Source organism: Aulonocara stuartgranti (assembly GCF_965226115.1).
Source record: "Aulonocara stuartgranti genome assembly, chromosome: 13".
NCBI lineage: Eukaryota > Metazoa > Chordata > Actinopteri > Cichliformes > Cichlidae > Aulonocara > Aulonocara stuartgranti.
Window position 1 is genome coordinate 25,721,205 of NC_138949.1, and position 18,382 is coordinate 25,739,586.

At 39.0% G+C, this 18,382-nt stretch overlaps 1 protein-coding gene across 1 annotated transcript; it reads left to right on the forward strand.

Annotated features, from left to right (window-relative positions):
* The first annotated feature begins 262 nt into the window (after positions 1 to 262).
* hhat (hedgehog acyltransferase) lies at positions 263 to 18,373 on the forward strand. Its single transcript, XM_082558028.1, has 12 exons — positions 263 to 364; positions 1,197 to 1,345; positions 1,436 to 1,500; positions 1,736 to 1,849; positions 1,938 to 2,132; positions 3,093 to 3,305; positions 3,623 to 3,800; positions 5,453 to 5,603; positions 7,376 to 7,411; positions 9,863 to 10,064; positions 10,524 to 10,668; positions 17,244 to 18,373. Exons 2-12 carry the CDS (start codon positions 1,225 to 1,227, stop codon positions 17,327 to 17,329), a joined length of 1,506 nt encoding a protein of 501 aa, XP_082414154.1. The 5' UTR covers positions 263 to 364; positions 1,197 to 1,224; the 3' UTR covers positions 17,330 to 18,373.
* The last annotated feature ends 9 nt before the right edge of the window (positions 18,374 to 18,382 follow it).

Consider the following 18,382-nt stretch of genomic DNA (forward strand, 5'->3'; position numbering starts at 1 on the left):
CACATACACACTGATGTCTACAGTATTATCTGAAAATTCCCGAAAGTCTGGCAAATACCTGGTAGCTTAAAGTAAAAACAAAATAAGAAATCGTGAGTAACTGCTATGAGTTCGGCTGAACTTCCAACACTAAAAATGAAATCACGACTAAAGTACGCTTCTATTAATAGTACTTCTCCAGCTAAGCAACTCCCGCACAATTGGGGGCAGTCATGTTCCAAAAAGTTCTAGCCAAGGAAAAGCAAAAAGAAGAATGCCATACCTTTGAATGTTGGATACCGGGGGAATCTACTGTCCAAGCACTATTATACAGTAAAGTCTGCAATCTACAACAACGCAATGGACACCAGCCCAGTGTTACTAGGTAACATTACGAAGTCTTCAACCGATGAGCTAGCTTAGCTAAATATGTATTTTGGTGGGATGGCTTACGGAATTTCCCAGGAAACCTCGCAAATTAATGCCCAAATTTGCATGTTGAAACATACATGCACCGACTTTATGTCAGTGGGCTCTTTTTAAGTTGAAATACCGAGACGGTTTCTGGTATAGAGTAAGGTTAACTTGTTTAGGCAGCTGAGAGGGTCGATACGTCATGGCCAGCAACCTCTGGACAGTGTTACCTAGCGACGGCAGTGCTAGCCAACAGATTAGCACTGACAAGCACTGCCGTCGCTGTGCGTCCTTCAGTCAGTAGAATGAAAGAAAAAACAAAAAACACGTAATTTCCCTCCACACAAGCTTCTGCTGTGTTTCAACTAAAGGATACATCTCAGGGTATATTGAAGTGTGCATTTAATATAGGTTATGTGTGAAAATCAGTTTTAAAAGTAAACTAAAGAAAGTTCTCCCACCTTTGTAGTCTTCTTGTTATCTTCTCTTTGTGTTGTATATGCACACCCAAACAGTGTATTGATTATGAGAATCACTAAGAAGTATCACTACTGAACTATTTACAGTGTCTTGTTGCCATTTTTCGTGGTTTCCTGCATTAAATTGGTAAAATAGACTTGTATAAGCACTACTGCATTGTTTAACTATTTATAACATGTGAAAGCAAGAGTTTTTTTCTAAATTATTAATTTTTTTTAGCACATGAAGTGAGTCAGAACTACAGCAGATAGTTTCCAAACATAACTCTACTAGGAATTATGCTGAGTGTAATCTTGGTCTGTGGTCATTTTAATTTTTTTTAGGTATACGATAGCGGATTGACTTTCATTGATGGGATCCATATCTAAAGCCCAGTTGGCTCCCTTGCCAAGGACAGAGGTCCTTGTCTATTGGGTGCTTTCCTTGGGCTCTCATCTCTACTCTTTCTATCAACTTCACAGGTTCAGCAAAGGTATAGTAGAAATATGACTACTGAAATCTTAGTTAGATAAAATGAGAAAAAATAAATAAATAAAGCTGTTATATCCTGTTTTTGGCCCAGAGTATGAAGTGGGATTAGAGAGAGAATTCCAGTTGGAAAAGGGCCTTGTTAAAGGTTTTAAAAGGGTAAGTTCAGTGCTGAATTGATAGAAAGCCATGTCTGAACCAACAGACTAGATTTTAAGACTTATAGTGTACTAAAGGTTTGTGGTAATTTCCAGTTAATTTTAAATTTAGAATAACAAAGTAATAATTTTAATTTAATCGATGCATAGAAATAAAATACCTTAACAGATTTGCATTGTTTAAAGCTGCTTTTGAACAGGTTTCAGGTGTTATAAGTGCATTGTTTTGTTATCAGGACCCTTTAGATTTTGAGTGGAATTTTTGGACTGACTGGGCTAAGCACTCTTTACTGTGGACTCTGATTGGTCATGCTGTCTTATCAAGATTAACCAGCATCTTTTACCCCAAGGTATGAAGCTGTTGCTACAGTAATCTTTAAATATAATATAGGTGGCAAACAGTTTAATCCCACACATTTTTATGTGTTTTTCCATCAGCTTAGAGTGCCAGCACTTGCGATATATGGCTTCTTAGCAGCCAGCAGTGTTTTGGGGATTAAAGGTGTGAGTGTGCTGCTGGTACATCTGGGCTTGTCCTTTTCTATGGCCCAGCTGCGAAAGCCCGCTCTGTCGTGGGCATGTAACCTGCTGCTGCTCTACACACCTCATATCAACGAACTTCAAGACATCCAGGTGGGTTGACTTGGCTTTAACTCCTACAATAAATCTTTTCCTGTATGCTTGTAGGTGTTCTGAACACCTACAAAGCAACACCTAGTTCAAAAACTAACACAAAAATAGTAACTTTGACTGCATCAACAACAAACCACAGACTGTTCTGCAAAAACTGTTTTATTTCTACATTGGTATTCGCAGACAAACACAAAGCCACTAAATCCTACACAAGGGGCTTGTGTAGGATTTAGTGATATCTGCCAGTGAGTGTTTTTTTGTCCCATCCGTTTCTACTGTGTCCCACTGTAGAAACAGTGGCAGACTAATCCATCTGTAGATATGAAGAGATCATTGTAAGATGGTAAAAACACAGCAGTTCTTATTTCCAGGAGATTATATGTCCTTTAAAACATGAAAAAAATATTTTTCAACTGCTGTCCCAGCTGTCATGGGGCAAAAGGCAGGGTATATGCTGGACAGTTTACCAGCCCATGACAGGGCTTTATAAAATATATAAATAATAATGTTAAACTAGTTTTTTTTGTAAAAACCTTTTGTTATTCTGTAGCAGCATGATATCCAGTTAAAATTTGAAAACTTCCTTTATCCTTGTGATTGTTACTAGATGTCATATTTGCCAAGAACACAAGAGGGTGCAAAATACTAAGGGAACCATTTGGTCACTTGCCTCCTTTCTACAGAATATCCAGATCACATGGTTAGGGTAAATTTATTTTGAGTATATTTATCTAACAGATCAATTTCCTACATGATAAATGATAAATAGAAATAATTTCAGATAAAATGCAAACATTTAGATTCATTTTTAATGTTACTTAACCATTTCACTATAGTCCACTTATACTGTATAAATAAATAGAATATATATTTAGTGTCTATCTTAGTGCTGTTACTACTAATGCAATGATTTTGATGGAATGCGTCATATGTAATTGGCCTTCCCACTGTATTACACAGAGAGGCTGGTATGAGAGTGATGAGGAGCACTATCTGCTGCTCTTCAGTGTTGCTGTTTGTGGTCTGCGCTTCATCAGCTTCAGCCTGGAGCACTGCTGGAGCCCTGAAGACCAATGCAGTATTGTGCAGCTTTGCTGGCTGTTTTCGTATACCTTCTATCATCCTTTTTTCTATAATGGACCCATTATAACCTACAAAAACTACATTGAGCAGGTAAGAGACATCAAAGCATTCTTCTAGATTAAACTGAGAATCAAATTTTCCTCTTTGTTTTTTTTTTATCTGCAAGAGACTGAAGCTGATTGGTGCTCCTGAGAGCAGATCTCCCTTTTACAGTACAAAAGAGCAGTAACATCACATGTTCACTTATTTTTTTAATCAGCTTATCTTTTTTGTCGTAGTTTTGTACTTATCCTTACATTATGTGTTGCCTCTTTTACTACAACCCTGAGATTTTTTTTGGGTGGGGCTGTGTGAATGAAGATTCACCTGGCAGTCCTTAATAACATGCTCTCTTGCTCCACTAACAGATGCAGAAGTCTGCGGAGGAAAGTAACAGGGATGAATCTGCCCTTAGTTACTTGGTGCTCAGATTAGGACGGATCATTTTGTGGTGGTGTATTGCAGAATACATGATCCACGTCATGTACATGCACTCCATCCAGTCTAATGAGACCTACATAGAAATTCTTCCTCCTTGGGCCTTAGGCAAGTCTTGATACTCTGTTTTTTTCCACCAACAGCACAGCTTTCTTAAAATTTAAACTTTACATTTACCTACTACATGCTACCACCACAGGATTATGTAAGTTTTAAAACGTTCTCATATATGTGTGTATTTGTTTGTTTTTGATATAATAGTTTATTTGCACTTAAATTAAATATAAGCCCACTCTAAATTAGCAGAGCTGGTCTCTGACATGCACATAGAGTCAGATATACAGTTTATGCAGGTGGTTGTCTAAAATGTCTTTCATAAATTTTTTGAATGTTAAGCAAAAATTGGTAACATGAATTTTAAAACACCTCTTGGATTATGAGCTTATGTCGAAGATGATATAATAGAGAAAAAACCACACTTGAGTAATCCAAGGTTACTGGTTATATGTTAAACCTGCACTACATCTGGTTTATACCACAAACGTCTGGGCAGTCGTGTTGTTGCAATATGAGCACAGTTTGCTTATTGACACAAGCGAATTGGTGCCATCTAATCCTTCATTTCTTTATATTTTGCTTCCAAGAAGCCACACTTTCTTGTAAGTGGTATTTTAAAGCAAATGTCTTGGGGCTTTCTGAAGGTCTGAAATACTTTGTTACTATTAGCCTTTGCAAAAACATAATTTGTTCCAATTTTCTTCGTTCACTATATGAAAAATGCCAAGTTTGACACACATAAAATATTATTTCTGCGACAAGGAGATTCCTAAAAAGCTGTTCGCTAGACAATTGCCATATCTGAAAATTTGAAGAAATTGGACAAGTGACCTAAAATCACTATACTGCAGATGAACAAAAAGGTCATATCCTTAAGAAATTGGAAACAAAATCCAGCAAAGGACCTAAGAGATGCTTCTGGACCCGCAGTTGGTTTGTGTATTGTTTGTTGGCCATTATGTATGCCAAATTATACAAAAACTGGACTAAAATGGGGCGACCGTGGCTCAGGGGGTTGGGAATCGCATCTGTAACCGGAAGGTCGCCGGTTCGATCCCTGGGCTCTCTGTCCTGGTCGTTGTGTCCCTGGGCAAGACACTTTACCCTACTTGCCTACTGGTGTTGGCCAGAGGGGCCGATGGCACGATATGGCAGCCTCGCTTCTGTCAGTCTGCCCCAGGGAAGCTGTGGCTACAACTGTAGCTTGCCTCCACCAGTGTGTGAATGTGAGAGTGAATGAATAGTGGTATTGTAAAGCGCTTTGGGTGCCTTGAAAATCGCTATATAAATCCAATCCATTATTATTAGAAATCACTGATCTTATCTTATAGATCTTATTGAGTAATTAATCCAAATTTGAAATTTTTGGTTTAAATCGTTATAAATATGTAGAGAGGAGGTCAGGAGAGAGGTACAAGTGGAGGCTCTGTAATGGTTTGGGGCTGCATTTCAGCCAGTGTTGTCAAAAAAGTTGATGGAATTGTGAAGAAAGGAAGAAATGAAGTTTAGAGCAAGACCTTTGGACAATAAGATGACTGGAAAACCTGTGGAACAAACAAATCACATCTAATCCTCCTTTCCCATATATCTTTTGAGTTTTTACTATAAATATAACACTGGCCTAACATACGTTTGAGGATTATATAGAACTTTTTTACAATAAGAACTTTTGATTTCACCACCTACTTTCATTTTTGTCACAGGTGGTCTTGCTCTAGCTGTCGTCCAGTTCTTCTATGTGAAGTATCTGGTACTGTTCGGCCTTCCATCCATGCTCGCTACTTTGGATCAGCTGGTTCCCCCCAAGCTTCCCCGTTGTGTCAGCATCATGTACAGTTTCACAGGCATGTGGAGGTAAGACAGTGGAATCAATTCTGGGAAACCACAGTGATAGAATAACAAACATAGTACTATACTGGTCTTTCAGCTTTGCTAAATATTCCCTTTACTAGAAAAGCTACCTTTCCTCATGTCCTTAAATTAAAACAAAGTCATTTATTGTCAAGTTTCAAAGTGGGCGCAGAAAATAGTTTCATTTTATGTTGTTAATAGTAAGAACAACAGGTTGTCCTACACAAGATCACCTGAAGATCATTCTTTCAGACTCATCATAATGATAAGCACATGTTAAGCTATTATTTTTAGGCCAATTTGTTTTCTTTAATTCATAATCAGCAGGTTTGTTGCAGTGTTTCTTAGACAGCAGGGACATTATGAAACAAACTGAAACCTTGTAGAGTAAAACCAAAAGCTTTAATAATTGAGTTTTACTTGTGTGTCAGTTAAAGGAACCTGGATATTTCTGGTTTATTATTATTTTACGCAGTGCTGTGTAATTGTAAGAAACAGGAAAGATGCTTTGATTTTTTTCTGTTTCGTGGTTTAAAATGTGCTCGTATTGAATTATTTCTGTCACAATGAGCGGAAAAAATAATAATAACTTGTCTTTTCACTTATTTTTTCAATTAAAATGGAAACTAGTCTAATAGATCTATTCCTAGTTTATACTGAAGGGGTCACAATTGCTCAAGTTAATGAACATGCAAAGGAAAACGCTTGTTACAAGGGACAAGGAATCTTATTCAGCAGGTATTTCATTAACAAAAACAATAACACACTGTGTATAAGTATATAAATAAGGATGAACATTTGTGCTATTGTGCTGTTAGTATTTAGACTTTGCCACTTCAGAAAATCTCTTTATGTATTTATATAGTGCAAAATATACATTCATTTCATCTTATCTATTACAAGCTTATACAGTGCAGTTATTTGTTGTTTAGCTCTTAAATGATTCACCTTTATGAATCATACAGGTTTCATGTGTATGATGATGGCAGGTTTTACTTCCTTTTTATGGTTTAAGGTTAAGGGTAGACAGTTGAAACAACTCTTCATATCTTAAAAATAAATCCTCAAAAGTAATAATCATCATCACAATGAAGTTGAATTAACATCTCTCTACAAGAGCTTATATCCTGCATCAAGGGACGCTTTACTGCAGGACCATTTTAGCTTGCCGTATAAACTAGCAGCTTATTATAGCAGTGGGCAGTTTTTAAACAGAACAAACATACCATTAAGTGCAAACCTTGAACATATTGCCATCTGCAACAAAAGGAGCGACTCAAATTGGGTTTAGATCCTGGTTATAAATTACCAGAGTATCCCAGCAGTTTGTCACTTTCTCCCAGTACAATCAGTCTTGTTCCCAAATGTAATTAACAGTGAGAAATTCCCCATATTTAGAGTACAAAAAGCTGAGCTAGAAGGCTGTGTGTTGGTATTACAGTAAAAAAACGAGAAAAAAAAACAGCTGTAGGATAAACGGACCAGTGTGCTGACACTGATGCACTCCAATCGAGCCTGTGTGTGTGCGCTGGTCGAATTCACTGATGGATTGCATAAAGCTATCCATCAACATTGCTGATGAAACAATTCCAGTTATAGACTGAGCCAAATCTAATCTTCTTAATGACAAAGAGGAAGCACATAAACACAAATGTGTAAACATACTTATTGCGCAGGTCTCAGTTTATATGAAGCCCAGTGCTCAGCTGGTTCTTACTCAATGATATATTATTATTATGTAAATTTGTGACTCAATGTATTTTTTTCACTCTTAGGCACTTTGATGAGGGGCTGTATCGATGGCTCATCAGGTAAGAGGCACTTCAGCGATGGACTGACTAATTCCAATGTTAATGCATACTTAAAATGAGAAATGTCATCCTAATCAAGTAATGCCTCAAGAATATCTGCCTATCTGCATCCATTTATTTGTCTGTCTTTATCTATGTCTGTCTTATCTAATATTTGGAATACTTTTGTATCGCATCTGTTATCTATTATGCAGTTAAAGAGCTTATTTCCTGTGGGGCATTGAACCTGTCAGCTGAGTAACCTTAAAAAAAACATGCCATTCTCCTGCTGCCTGCCCACATTTTTCATCACAATGGATAAGGATGCTGCATTTGCATGTAGGCTTTCTCATGATTATGAGGTTGCATGTTGTTGGTGAACAGTTCCTCTATTGTGGCGCTGCCCGTGCACCCTGGAGAAATGCCTCCTTGTTTAATATGTGCATTTGTAATTTGCACACTTGTACTTTGGACAACACACATTATTGGTTTGTTCGCTTTTAATGATGCACACTTGGCTGAATGCAGCCTATTGGGAGTTTATGGTTTGCTTGGTGGAGGCAGGTTGCTACATTAAGGCAACGCTACAGTTGCATGGTTGTCAGAAAACACAGTGGAAATGTTCCCCTGTCTTGGTTATTATTTGCTAATTAGGGTTTTATTTTTTTCTCAGTTGTGTGACGGGTACAGTATGACGGTGCATGTGTACATCTACTTTTATGAAAGAATGCATATTAGAGATTTAAAATGGCTCCAATTAATTTGCTAGAGATCCCAGAATTTAAATTGCAAATGCAAGTTTCCATTTTAATTTGTGCCCATTGGAAATTGTTTTCTCCTGCCTAATGGCATCAGTTGCAATTATCCTACCGCAGATGCAAAATGATACCCATGACACAATGCCCCCGACGTTCCTTCTTGCAAAAGTGCTTTTAAAGAGGTTTTAATGCAGTTCTGAAATTCAGTTGAAATTGTCTGAAGAGCGTTAGATGAGTGCGTAGGTGTTAAATGATGTACTCTACATGACTCACTGACACCCCGTCTCCCTGGGCAGCTAAGTGGCTCATTCTTCGCCATTCCATTGTGCTTTTCCTGTCTGTGTGCCACCGTCTCTCAGGTTCTCCATTTCACTCGCATTTAGTTATTGCCCAACAAAAAAGCTCTCACTGGGTTATTGATTGAATTATTGCAGCTACACACGAGCAGAAGCATTTGATCTCACACCTTAGTAAATATTGGTTGCAAATATGTAAGTGGGGGAATAGGTTGGGTATGGTGCAAGGTTAGAAATTAACTTCGGTTTTTAGTGGATTTAAAGCAAAACCGATTAAGTAAGCTGCATGCCTACACAACAACAATATATACTACACTCTTTAATTCCTAATGACAGTCGATAAAACCTGTGAGCATGTTGTAGTCTGCACCACCTGCTTGGATTAATCAGGTGTTACATAACACATTGATTAATCAGAGATTAATGTACAGCATGATATTATCATATTTTGAAAAACATCTGTTTAGAATCCATCTACATCCAAATGAATGTATTAGATGGATAGATACTCTGCATGTTTAGGTATTCAGTTTCCTCTGGCTCTGACAATCTGGTACCTTTCCATCTGTTTTCGCACCTACTTTCATCCTCAATATGGCCGAGCTGGCCACTCTATTTCAGGCTTAGAAAATGCTGGCTCATCTTTCAGGAACATTGATTAGCCACAGGGTGGCTGAGATAATGAGTTCCCAGCTCAGCAACACTGCACACAATGATTTGTTTGTTAAGTGTGTTGGAGTGATATAGCATGTTCAGACTCTTGTCAGTACCTCTGGGACAGACAAGGTTCTCGCAGTATCTGAGGCAATTTTTCTTCACAACATGCTCTGCATTTGATAACGACTGGACGCTATTCACATCGAGTGTGTTATCACATGAGGTGCTATTTTTATACCACATGGAACGTAATCTAATCTAAACCACAAAAATGAACTGCAGGAGCTGTGCTATAGCTTTACTGTTTGATGAATTACCTCATGAGAATTGTCGCTCTTTTATTTAACTGTGTATCCTCACAGTTTATTAACTGATATACTTAAGTCAGAACCAGGAGCAAAAGTGCGCTAAAGTGTTGAATAATACAGAATTTGTACGTTTGACAGTGGGTTAAATGTGTGTGAATCATAAAAAAACACTTAAAAACATTAACCCTCCTCCAGAGTTGTTAATAGGTTGATTGATATTCTCTGGTTTGCCTCTATTTTTGCAACTAGACGTCAAAGCCATGTTTAAAAGTAAAATCAGCATGACCACGCAGTTTTTTCTGGTTCTGATTAATCCAAAATGCATTGTGGTGCCATTTTTACACTTGCAATGTTTTGCAGTGGTTAGTCTTTACACAGGTTAGAATCCCCTTTTTTATTCATTCTGTTGACACTGGATTGCTGTTATTTTTATGACATGTACTCGTGTTTCAGATACATCTATGTTCCACTGGGAGGTTCACGCCATGGTCCTCTTTGCAAAATGTTTTCCACTGGTGTTGCGTTCGGATTCGTCTGCCTCTGGCACGGTGGACATGACTTCTTACAGTACTGGGCCCTGATGAATTGGGCTGGAGTTCTGGTGGAAAATTCTCTGAAGTCTCTCTTTGCCTCGACCTTTATTCACTCCGTAGTTGTAAGTTTGAAATCCATTGACGGTGCTAAAACATTAGGAGGTTTAAATTACCTACTAAGTCTTTCATTTAAGATGTGTGGATGTAATAAAAATCTCTCCTGCAGTCAGAAATAAAGAGGTCATATTATGTTATTTAGTGAGAGATGATGCCTAGAGAGGGTACACTAATTACAGACTGGAGACAAACTGGCTGGATCTTGTCACATCTAATGGGGAAGTACACTTAACCTCAAATATTCATGTTAGTAAAAGCCTGTTCCCAATTGCTTCTTTGGCCATAGCCTTGGGAGATGGTTCATGTTCTCAATATAGTGCTCATATCTGATGGCACACCGTGAAATCCACCTAGTTTATGGTCACACAGTTCATTTGTGCCAGGTGCCTCTCTGTTCCTTCTGCCATGTACAATAGAAATGTCTTGTGGTTCGCCTCTTAGTATTTATTTTTCTGATTTCCCAGGAGCAGAATTTCTCTGCGGCGATGAAAAGGCGATGCATCGCCCTTGTCTTTGCCTTCTCCACTGCTATGCTCATCCTTTCTAATCTGGTGTTCCTTGGGGGAATACATGTTGGCAGAATCTTCTGGAAGCGTGTCTTCATTCACGGTAAATTGCTTTCCACAACATTCACTCAGTGGGAATTGCGTGTGGCTTTATTTTGCAGGATTGTTTCAGCTGGCATTTGTACATTCTCCTGTGTGGATTATCAGCCATGTGCTCCTTTTAATTTGACAGCTGAGTTGCATTGTAGGTCATCACATGTTTGCCCTCAGCGGTGAAAGCAGCTAAATATTGTTTTTCCTAAAGCAACAGAGCGAAGCCAGCCAGTATGTACTAGAAAATAAAATCAGAAATAAAATATAAGAAATCATTAAAAATTTTGCTTCTCTGTAGGTTTGTGTATTTAACAGTTTTTCTAATTTAATTAATCTGCACAGGCGAATAAAGAGACATCTGCTTATGTGGTTGTGCCAGGACCTATTTTTCTCCCAGTGTCTCTTTTTTTGGCTCATTGGATACCTAAAGAAAGATGGCAGCGCCTCTTGAAGCCTGTCTAGTTACGATAAGCAGTCTGAGCTGCACTCGCTGCTGGGCTGGGAGCACAGTCGGTACAAAAAAGCCCATCAGTGGAATGTCACATCATCAATATTGTATATTAACCAAAACTTTAATGTGGAATTTTAATTGAGTTGAATATGAGTTTACTCATTTATATCGCTAAAATGTGGCAAACATAGAGGCTGATTAAAAGTCCAAAATGTAAATTTTTATTCAAAGCCGGCAGAGGTCAAAGACAGTAAAGCAAGCAGCCCTGCAAAGGATCCAGAAGAAGAGCAGGCAAACACTAAATCCAATTGTCAGTCACAAAGGAGACAAACACAAAAAGATAAGAAGGAATAAGACAATCTGGCAGAGATCTGTGGAAACTGACAAGTGTATCTATATAAAAACTGTTGGGTGAGTCGCTGATTTAACACGGGAGAGAAACGGGGAACAGGTGTGGAAGATGACACAAGAAAAACTAATAAGGCAGTGGCAAATAGAAATAAAATTACCGCAGGAAGTAAAACAGACAAGAAGCAGTGATTACAAAATAAAACAAGCAATAGCTTGAACCAAAACATGACATTTATCCACTTATGAGCAGCAGTGGAAGCTGTACTACAACAACAACAACATTTCTACCCTGTAAAGTTTGTACAAGTGTTGGATGTTAGGAAACAGCTGCTTAATTGCTTCATTATCTCTTTTTCTTTCTTTCCAGCTCTTTCTTTGACTCTACTAACTCCTGAGGGAAATAAGTGAATCTTTAGCTGCTAAATGCATTTACCAGCGAGTCCCAGACTGTGCCAGTGTGCTTATGTTTGGTGCTGAAACTATGGTTTACACTGTGCTCATGAGAGCTGAAAACAGTTGCCTGCTGTTTAAAATAGGATTTTAAAAGGAACTTGAAGAGATGAAAGTTGTTACTAAGCTGATCTATGTAGTGCCAGGGACGTTTTAAAAAAAAAAATGACAGATTGTTGTTTTCATTCATTTAAAAAATACATATATATTGATGTGAAGATCACTAGTATTGATGTGAGTGGTTTACTGTTAGATTTAAAGGTTGTGTAATATCACCCACGAATGCCATGGCAAGAGGTAAACTCAGGTAACAGATAAAGGGCAAAAGACCGTCTTTCTATTTCATGCTGATTTTAGTTCATGTTGTGCAGTGAGTGTAAATCCACAAACTGAAGCACTTCTTTATTACTTTTCTTTATTACTATTTATTATTTTAGCATTTCTGTTTATACCACAGTCTGTGGGATCTTAAAGTCAAACCTAAGCAGTCTGACAGGGTATTTTCCAGTCACCACTTAAGCTTCAATGTTACAGTAAAATTTTGTTGGAGGCAGCAAATGGTGCATAACTTTACACCTCCTCTAGCACTCCTGACCTCCTTCGTGCTCACAAGACTGTAGTCTCGGTGTAAATAAGTTAAGAGGAACCTAAAAATAAGTGCATGGTGTTTGAAAATACCATTTCAGTTGTGAATTATTCAGAGCAAGAGCTGCGCAATAGCTAAGAATCTCAGTTTGCTTTTATGGGGATTTATTAAGATCATTGAAATGCTAAAAAAAAAAAAAGACTGGAAAATTAGAAATACATGATTTAACAAATCACTTAATAAGCTCGGTTCTTTCACTGATTACATGTGTTTTTGCACTTTAAATTGAGATATAATGGTTCCAGCAGAAACGCCTGAGGCAGTTACTTGTGTCTGCGTGTGTCCTCACAGGAAACTGCAGAGAGGGAGCTGTGGTTTCATTAACATGAGTGTCTGGGATTGTGAGTGGTGCAGGCAGTAGTGTAATTGCTCCCTGACCTTTCTGGCAAAATGTACAACAAACAATTTTCTGAACACACTGTGTGTCTTAAGTTGTTTGTGTTAACAGTGTCCCCTTGAGTCTTGCACCTGAAAGCCCCCATGTACTCTAAAGTTACAACTAAGAGACAGACCAAGTTTTAATTCAAGAGCACACAAACACAGCAAAAAGTACCACTGCACTGTTATGTGTGGGGGTTTTTTTTTGTTTGTTTATTGCATGCACAAATGTGCTGATGACATCTTCACTGTTACCCAAGGAGTACTTTTTGTGTTTCATTTTTAACTGCAAAGATTCCTTAAAGCTCAATTTAAGGCACATGAAGTCCTAAAAATGGCAATATTTCCCCTTAGAACATTTACCTAACATTGGTAGAATTGCTATATATTTACTTTAGGCAACAAACATGTGTTGTTCCCAATTTTAGCACATTCTTTTTTTGTCTAAATAATAATGGTACTTTCTGGGAAGAAACACAAGTCCCTTCTGGGGTTGCGTCAGGAGGGACATCCAACATAAAAATCCTGCCAAAGCAAACATGCGGCGCTACCCACTGTGGTCGGCTTAGCAGATGACTCCCCGCATTTCATTTTACCATAGACTTTTACACCAGCTGTCCTTCTTATTTCAACCCTTCCAAGGATTTATATCTCCTCCAAAGCTTGAAGCAGAAATCTTTTGTGTGTTAGGCCAGGTTGTTAACCACTACACTGTTAAGCCATAGTATTAGTGTTTCAGAAGCTAGTTTTTTAGTGTGCAAGCATGCTAACATTCAGTAAGTAGCACTAAACACATCTTGTGTATAAAATATAGGTGGAACCCTTATCTGATTTGACTTTCTTTTCTTTGTTTATTTTAAAGCAGTCATCACTGTGATTGGGATAAGACTATCCGGTTGCTAAGTCTGACGTCACTAGCCGTGTCTGGACCTAAACTCCGCTGCAGGTCCATATATCAAATGATCACTATGGCATTATTGAGAGTTGGAAAAACTGTCTAAAGTCTTTCATCTTCAATAAAATGATCAGCGTTCTGCTCTACCAGGTGTAACAATTGAGTTTAACATCCAGGCATCCATGAAAACGGAATTTATGACATTTAACGGAGTTAGAAGTTAGCAGGAAGTTAGCTCGCTAGCTTCTATCTAAATACAATATAGCATGTTCTGACTACGGGGTTTTGGAAACAAATTAAAACGTACAGCTCTGTTATCACTTCCAACATAAATGAAGACAGAAAACTAAACAGCAGTGACGTTTGTAGGGTTACTGAAGTTTGGCTATCTGGTATATAATGATGTGCTACGTGACCGCTAGCGACACAGCTATGTTAGCATAATATAAACAAGCTAACTTTTTTTCCACTCGATAAAAGTTAACGTGAGTGTTCTCGGTGGTCAGGAACAAATGTAATCGCATGGCAGGATGCTGTAAAAGGACCAAACTTCAGCCAGGAGAACAACTGAGATAATCCATCCACATACACTCAACAAAAATATAAACGCAACACCTTTGTTACTGCTCCCATTCCCCATGGGATGGACGTAGAGACCTAAAATTCATTCCAGATACACAATATAACCATCCCTCCCAAACAGTGGTCACAAATCAGTCCAAATGTGTGGTAGTGGGCACATCTGCTATATTGAGATAATCCATCCCACCTCACAGGTGTGCCACATCAGGATGCTGATCTGACATCATGAGTAGTGCACAGGTGTACCTCAGACTGCCCACAACAAAAGGCCACCCTGGAATGTGCAGTTTTTTGCGCTATTGGGGGTCTGGGGACCCAGAACCGGTCAGTATCTGGTGTGACCACCATTTGCCTCATGCAGTGCAACACATCGTCGCGTGGAGTCTATCAGATTGTCAATTGTGGCCTGTGGAATGTTGGTCCACTCCACTTCAATGGCTGTGCGAGGTTGTTGGATATTCGTGGGAACTGGTACACGCTGTCGTATACGCCGGTCAAGCACATCCCGAACATGCTCAATAGGTGACATGTCCGGTGAGTATGCTGGCCATGCAAGAACTGGGACATTCTCAGCTGCCATCTGCCCTGAACAATGTGAACCATGATTCATCCGTGAAGTGCACACCTCTCCAACGTGCCAGACGCCATCGAATGTGAGCATTTGCCCACACAAGTCTGTTACGGCGACGAGCTGGAGTCAGGTCAAGACCCCGATGAGGACGACGGGCATGCAGTTGAGCGTCCCTGAGACGGTTTCTGACAGTTTGTGCAGAAATTGTTTGGTTGTGCAAACCAATTGTTCCAGCAGCTGTCTGGGTGGCTGGTCTCAGACGATCTTGGAGGTGAACCTGCTGGATGTGGAGGTCCTGGGCTGGTGTGGTTACACGAGGTCTGCGGTTGTGAGGCCGGTTGGATGTGCTGCCATATTCTCTGAAACGCCTGTGGAGAAGGCTTATGGTTGAGAAATGAACATTCAATGCACGGGCGACAGATCTGGTTGACATTCCTGCTGTCAGCATGCCAATTGCACGCTCCCTCATTGCTTGTGGCATCTGTGGCATTTTGCTGTGAGACAAAACTGCACATTCCAGAGTGGCCTTTTGTTGTGGGCAGTCTGAGGTACACCTGTGCACTACTCATGATGTCAGATCAGCATCCTGATGTGGCACACCTGTGAGGTGGGATGGATTATCTCAATATAGCAGATGTGCCCACTACCACACATTTGGACTGATTTGTGACCACTGTTTGGGAGGGATGGTTATATTGTGTATCTGGAATGGATTTTAGGTCTCTACGTCCATCCCATGGGGAATGGGAGCAGTTGCAGTTGCGTTTATATTTTTGTTGAGTGTATGAGGTTAGTCATTCATATACTGCTGCATGGGATGGGTTGTAGTTACATCCTAAGGTTTTAAAAACTGAGCTTAAATAAATGATTAGCGGTAATAAAAGCCGAGGGAGGTCCACAGTGATCACTGACTGTTTTAGGAGCTTTTTGAGATTAAATAGAAGAAAATACAAAACATTAAACATGTTAACAACACAAAAGCCATATTAAACAGACTACTTTAGGCCCGGAAGTAGGATTCGGCACGTCATCACTTAACAACCGGATAGAGTTGCTAAGCTAGCAATGGCTAGTTAGCTTTGTTAGCTGGGTGAATCCATAATCCACTGATAGGAAATGGGACAGAGTCCATAGAAAAATGACTGAGTGACTGTCAGTGGTAGGAAAACAATCACATTTTCCTCTACTTCTCCCTTTCTAGTGATATTATATAAACAAAGAGGTGAAAAAAAGAGATAACCTACAATTTTTAAGTTTCTTCTTTTATCTGAAAAGTTGTTCTGGTCATCAGTTGGTTTTATTTTGTTTTTAGATTTTAGTTGCCTGCAAAAAACATTGCGAATAATCAAGAAGAAACGAAAGCACCGAATACATTTTTAAAAAATACAATCAGTTCCAACATATTTCTGAAGTTATATTTGGCTAGTAGTGTTTCTTTCAACTTTGCCTTTCTACTATGTTAGTTGTTGGCCACATTAAAGATTGGATAACTGGCTGGAGAACATATTTCACACTGAGGGTGTTAATGAAATGCAGATACCTGCAAAGGCAAAACACTGGGGTGTCTTGGCTCATAATGTACATGTAGGCTAGAGGGCTTTAAATAATGAATAAACAGGTGAGAAAGGCTTCATATAATGATAGCTTATGTGAAAATGGTTATACCCAATGTGATTAATAATTAGTTCATATTTACTAAAACATCAAGGCTTTTCTTAAAGATGGTTGCAATCAGACAGAAACGCACTATGCATACTACACAACACAAAACTTATCCTCCGTGCGCCATTAAAATATTTTGCATCATAATAAAGCTTTTCTGGCCTCAGCTCATGTAACCTTTTTTTTACGCAGACAGAAAACTGACAGTACAGCTGTGCATAAAGCAGCCAGTGTGTGCGTGAATTAGATTTTGGCATGAATAGAAAAGAATAGACCATTGAAAAGCATTGTGGGTGCAGGTGCAGGTTACTGAGATAATCTGGAGGCAGGCCAGTTGGGGAGGAGGTGCAGACAGCTGTCCTTACCTGCCTGCACGACCCTCGGAGAAACAGCTAAATATAGAAAAAGGAGGGAAAAAACGTAACATGATGCAGTATGGCACAGGGAAATGAGCAAACCTACTCACTTAGCATATACTTTTAAGCTGCGTTTAAGCTTCATTCATAATTAAATAACTGACAACAACACATAGACTGCATTATCCAGATAGTTTGTTAATCGAAAAACATGCAAATATATTTGCTTTCTTTTTGTTTCAGGCTGGTCTACCATGGCCCCACCAATGCTAGCTTTCCTCTACTGCTATGCTCAGATTGGACTTGAGTGGACTCCTCACCCACCGTGAGTCACCTTGACTTAAGAGCAGTGACTGAGAATCCCTGCTACTGGACAGATACAACAACCTGCTGACTCCACTGCCTTGCTCTCACCAGCCAGAGTCTCACTGTGGTGGACCTGGCTCATAGCCACACAACCTGTCCAAACCTGGCTGAAGTACAGCTGAGCAGCCACTTTCCAAAACCCGCAAGTCTGCACAAAATTTGTCTGTAAGCTGATACTTACAGAGAAAGTTTTCTGAACTTTGGGTGAAATGTAAGTGCACCCAAACTGTAATAAAATTGCTGAAAATTTAGGGCAGTCTGTAATAGCAGCTCTGAGGCAGTAAGCTAGATGAAATCACTGCTATTCTAAAAAACTGTAAAAGAAAATGTGGACTCTGAATCTCTCTCTTGGTTATATGACTTTGACAAGGTATTGCTTGGAGTTGCAGGAAGCTGAAGAAAGTACCGTCTTCCTGTAGCTCTCCACAAAAAACAATCAGATGTAGACGGTTGACAAAAAAAGCATATCCAACTGCAGCCTTTGATTGAAAACACTAATCCTGTTGATTATCAGTTTATTACATCTGGGATGTAATAAATGACAAGCTGTTTTTGGCTTATTTGTTGTTACACACTAAATCACCTTTCATTTCCAAAATGTCAACATAACAACTAAATTTAGACAAAAGTAAAATCTCATTTTGTTGCAAAACTCATCTGCCATCTGTCCAAATCTGTCAAGTACTTGGTCATCAAGGACTGTCAGAATGTGCCTGCTCAGTCAAAGCAATGTGATTAACACTGAGGGTTATGAAACAGCAGAGGAGTCCAATCCATTTGTGCTTTACTGTAAAGCTTTTGTTTCAAGGGGGTTTTGCAAGTCATAGGCTGATTACACATGTGAGAGTGACACTGCTGAATAATGTGCATTAGAGCTGATAGATGTTGTTGTTGTTGTTGTGTGTGTGTGTGTGTGTGTGTGTGTGGGGGGGGGGGTATTTAAGGCACTTTCGAATTGTATGTTCAAAGTTACACTGCCAGATTAAATGTCAATGTATATTACTCAATATTCACTC

Coding starts and splice junctions, on each gene's coding strand:
- hhat (XM_082558028.1), top strand. CDS start 1,225: ATGGGATCCATATCTAAAGCCCAGTTGGCTCCCTTGCCAAGGACAGAG. Junction 2,133..3,092: donor ACGAACTTCAAGACATCCAG/GTGGGTTGACTT, acceptor TGTATTACACAG/AGAGGCTGGTATGAGAGTGA. Junction 10,065..10,523: donor CCTTTATTCACTCCGTAGTT/GTAAGTTTGAAA, acceptor CTGATTTCCCAG/GAGCAGAATTTCTCTGCGGC.